The sequence below is a fragment of the Nilaparvata lugens genome, unplaced genomic scaffold (genome assembly GCF_014356525.2).
Source record: "Nilaparvata lugens isolate BPH unplaced genomic scaffold, ASM1435652v1 scaffold7501, whole genome shotgun sequence".
In the NCBI taxonomy this organism is placed as follows: Eukaryota; Metazoa; Arthropoda; class Insecta; order Hemiptera; family Delphacidae; genus Nilaparvata; species Nilaparvata lugens.
In genome coordinates, this window is record NW_024093250.1 from 7,679 (window position 1) to 12,492 (window position 4,814).

General features: G+C 33.3%; 1 protein-coding gene across 1 annotated transcript; it reads left to right on the top strand.

Annotated features, from left to right (window-relative positions):
* Nucleotides 1–1,857: 1,857 nt before the first annotated feature.
* Nucleotides 1,858–4,337, top strand: LOC120356687 (PHD finger protein 10-like; the record flags this gene model as incomplete). The annotated part of the gene is made up of 2 exons (XM_039445652.1): nt 1,858–2,025; nt 4,198–4,337. Coding segments are annotated over exons 1-2 (256 nt in total), but the record flags the coding sequence as incomplete, so codon positions are not given.
* Nucleotides 4,338–4,814: the final 477 nt, after the last annotated feature.

Here is a 4,814-nt window from a genome sequence, read left to right on the forward strand (position 1 = left end):
ATGTCGTTCAGCGAGTTTTCCCAAGGATGAGACCTAGTGCAAACGAATTTTTATATCATAAACCTACTATGTTCCAAATTTCGTGAAATCGTTAGAGCCGTTTTCGAGATCCGTTGAACATAAATAACCAGATATGAATATAAATAACCAGGTATAAAAATACAGATATTGCTCGCTTAATATAATAGGATTAGAGCACAAAATTCTCTTCAATTTGATGTATAATTTCACAAGCTATGCATTCTCCTATGACTGTTGCAGCAACTTTAGTGTTGAGTGTGAAATCTACAATTTTGCAACAATAGACTGATTGACAAAGAATTAGAGATATGCTTTCACCAATTCTTGACTTAGCAGCTTTGTTGAGACCAGTTAGGAGGTGAACATATCAAAAGTTCGCATACCTACGCTGAAGCTGCTATAATAATGAAAAGAAACCATGAAGTAAAAAAATACATGATATTGAAGATTATTATTATTCATTTAGCGTATGGCTTCCAGACATCAATCAGTATCCATTCGAGATTGAAGAGATTTAATGCTCTACAATCCTACGACAAACATTCATTTCTACAATAAATTGTTAGAGAGTTATAACCTTGAAAGATCAAGAATTGGATGAATCCTGTTATTTTTTAACAATTTCACACTTTCTGCAGCAAAGTTCTCATATTTTTTGTGTAGTTGAGAAGTTGATATTGTGGTAATTATTCATATTGACAATTTCTTAGTCTTTTTCATTTAAAGTTCTCATAATTTTAGAAGTTTTCATATACTGTGTACGGTACAATATCTAAATAGGGAAAATCAATTGATAAACATCTCTAGAATATTGAAATCTTCTATAGAAACACATCTAGTTTCAAGCACTTATGTCATTCTCATGACTGAGTCAAAAATAATTATATTTTTCAGTGGACTACTAGATTGTGTTTATGAATAAAAATATAATTTTGAGGACCCTTTTTAAATTATTAGCTTTATATTTTAATTATATTCAAAAGTATCCCTAAAGAAAAAAGAAACAATTAGGTTGTGTTTATATAAATTATTCAATATTGTTCAGTATTGTATTCAATGATCTGCTGTATATCAACTGTCTAACGGAATTTATTATGTTACAAATGATATAATTGAATAAAATTTGATTTGATGATATATTATATAGGCATATAAAATATATAAAGAGTACTACCTTAGTAATGTTCTTTAATAATTGAAATTTTAACTTTGTTGTAGCTCAGACATTGTGTTACTTGTAAATATTTGAAAAACACTTTCTTGGAGTATTGAGGAATGCATTTCACTCCTGAGGAGGAGCTTCATCAGCTCAGAGGGAGGCTTTCTCAGGGATGCATTCCTCAATACTCCAAGAAAATTAGTGTTTTTTTTCAAATATTTACAAGTGAGACAGTGTCTAAACTATAACAAAGCTATTATATAGTGTTTCGTCATGGAAAGCAACATTAAAATTCATCCAGTTCCGTCATAATAAGTGAGAATTTGTGTGTATTTATGGCTTTGAATTTTATAAAATAACTTAATCAATTCATGTGCAGTGATAATTAAGTGTAATATTTTACTTTCGTTTATTTCATATTTATTTTTGGACGAAAATTGAGCTTGAACTATTTACAGTAGAAACATAACCTATTTTTATAGACATGTAACATTATCAAAATTTGGGAATGGAATAGTTTTGGGCCAAGCCTGTTGTTCCTACCCAATCATATTATTTTATATGATTTGTAATATTGTATCCACGAATAAATAAATTAATTGACAATTTCTTTTTTGGAATTTTGTTTAATGAAATATCTCAGTTTTCTGTTTTTTCGGGAATTTCGTTTACTAAAAGATTTCGTTGTTTTTTGCAGTGCATCCTACGTGTATCAGCCTGACAGTAGTTATGGTGCCGCATATACGCAGATACGACTGGCAGTGTACTGACTGCAAAACGTGCATCGAATGCAAGGACCCGGCAGACGAGGAGAGGATGCTGTTCTGTGATTTGTGCGACCGCGGGTCAGTGACATCTTTCACTCTAAAAGTTATTTCAGCTGTAGTGAGGTCTACGTATTAATGGCAGTGTTTGATTAACATAGGTGTTGCTATCCTTGTCTATCATTCGACAAAGCAGATAGCGAATGTAACAATCATGGTGTTGTGTATCAAGTTGAGATGATAATGTATCATATTGTGGTGGCAATGGTATTGCTATCCTCGTCAATCATTCAACAAAGCAGATAGAGAATGTATCAAATAATGATGTTGTTATCAAGTTGAGATGATAATGTATCATTTGTGGTGATGCTGATAGTAGACATCCAACAAGCAGATAGCGAATGTATCGAATCATGGTGTTGTGCATCAAGTTGAGATGATACGGTATCATATTGTGTTGATACTATATCTATTGTGTTCATACTGTATCATGTTGTTCTTGTTCTATAGTGAGGTCTACGTTATAATGGAGTATTTGATTAACATTGATGTTGCTATCCTTTTCTATCACTCGACAAAGCAGATATCGAATGTATCGATTCATGGTGTTGTGTATCAATTTGAGATTTATCTGTATCATATTGTGGTGATGCTGTATCATATGTGTTGATACTGTATCATGTTGTAGTTGTTGTTCTGTTCTATAGTGATGTCCACGTTATAATTGCAGTATTTGATTAACATTGAGGTTGCTATCCTTGTCTATCATTCACCAAGCAGATAGCGAATGTAACAATCATGGTGTTGTGTATCAAGTTGAGATGATACTGTATGATATTATGTTGATACTGTATCATGTTGTGTTCATACTGTTCATGTTGTTCTTGATCTATAGTGAGGTCCACGTTGTAATGACAGTATTTGATTGACATTGATGTTGCTATCCTTGTCTATCACTCGACAAAGCAGATAGCGAATGTATCGAATCATTGTTGTGTATCATTTGAGATTATACTGTATCATATTGTGGTGATGCTGTATCATATTGTGTTGATAGTGTATAATGTTGTGGTTGTAGTTCTTGTTCTTTAGTGAGGTCCACGTTATTCAAATATATTAGAATTCTAACATGAGTATCATTTGTGGATTTAGTGAAATTTTTAATATTTTTTGTGATTGTGAAGAAAGATGTTTGTTTGAATTTGTATTTTAAATTAATTATCTAATAAATTCAAAATTATTGTAGTAGATACATTTTTGGACTCAAAATAGTGTGTGAATTAAGTTATCATTTACCTAACTTCTAGAACTGTTATTCCAAATTAAGGTTTAAAGCAGTTTGGGCGAATGCCTGTTGTTTTTACCAGCATTGATCTATTGTCTATAAATAAATAAATGAATAGCAACTACAATGTTAATCAAATAGGTACTGCAATTATAACGTGGACCTCACTATAGAACAAGAACAAAATGATACAGTATGAACACAATAAGATACAGCATCACCACAATCTGATACAGAATCATCTCAACTTGATACACAACACCATGATTGTAACATTCGCTATCTGCTTTGTCGATTGATAGACAAGGATAGAACACCAATGTTCATCAAATACTGCCATTATAACGTGAACCTCACTATATACTATAGAACATGAACAACATGATACAGTATCATTACAATATGATACAGTATCATCTCAAATTGATACATAACACCATGGTTTGATAAATTCTATATATGATTTGTCGAATGATAGACACACCGATAGAAACACCATGTTCATCAAATACTGCCATTATAACGTGGACCTCACTATAAAATTGACGTTGTTCTCGATTGTGATCAATTGACTAAAATCATATTTAATAAAAGCTCTTCAATTATCTGCCTGAAAGAATAAGGCTATGTGGTAGTCATAGCTACTATTGTCTTCAATTACAAATTTACTTGTAAAGCGTGTCCCTATCCACCGAGGAATGGTGCAGTGCCTTTACTCTGATTAATACAAATGCTTGCACTTTACATAGAAAAAATGTTGATGACATTTACATGCCACTTGAGCTCTGCTCAGATTGTGGCTTCACTTAACAAAATGACGATTATAATGATAATCTTATGCCAGTGGTTTTTTCACTTACCGTTTATTATTATTACCTTTTGTTGAATTGTATTGTCATGTTGAGCTTTGTTCGATTCATGTATATGTATTTATGAGTGTGGAATAAATAAATTTGAATTGTTGACAGGTACCATATCTACTGCGTAGGCCTGCGTAAAGTGCCGAATGGGAGATGGCATTGCCAGGTGTGCTCGGTTTGCAACTCGTGCGGTACCACCGATCCTGGAGGGTCAGACTGGCAACACGAGGTACGTACCAAAATTTTTTGTCCAAATCACACATCATTCTCAAACCTTTTCCACACATTTTCACACTGCGTTCTGTTCAGTTCAGTTTCTTATTGACGTGGAATATCATCATAGATAAAAGGTAGCACATAGAAGATATCACATACTATAGGTCGTTTATGGTCAAAATTTCGAGTCGATTTTGAGGCTCGGACGGACGACATCTAGACGGTAGCCAAACTCATCCCAGACACATTTACAGATATTAATGAATAATAAAAAATGCAAAGAATGAGTACATCAAAAATGACTGTTCGCAAGATGTCTTCTCGGACTGTAGCTACTGCATCAGTTATCCTGGTTTTTAGCTGTTCAATATTAAGTGCTAAGGGAGGAACAACGTTAAAGATTGTGTTTTATCTTGCGAAACAGTCTGGGATGAGTATGGCTGCCGTCTAGATGTCGTCCGAGCCTCAAAAGAGGGCACATACGTCGCACACCTGCCTGCTCGTCACCG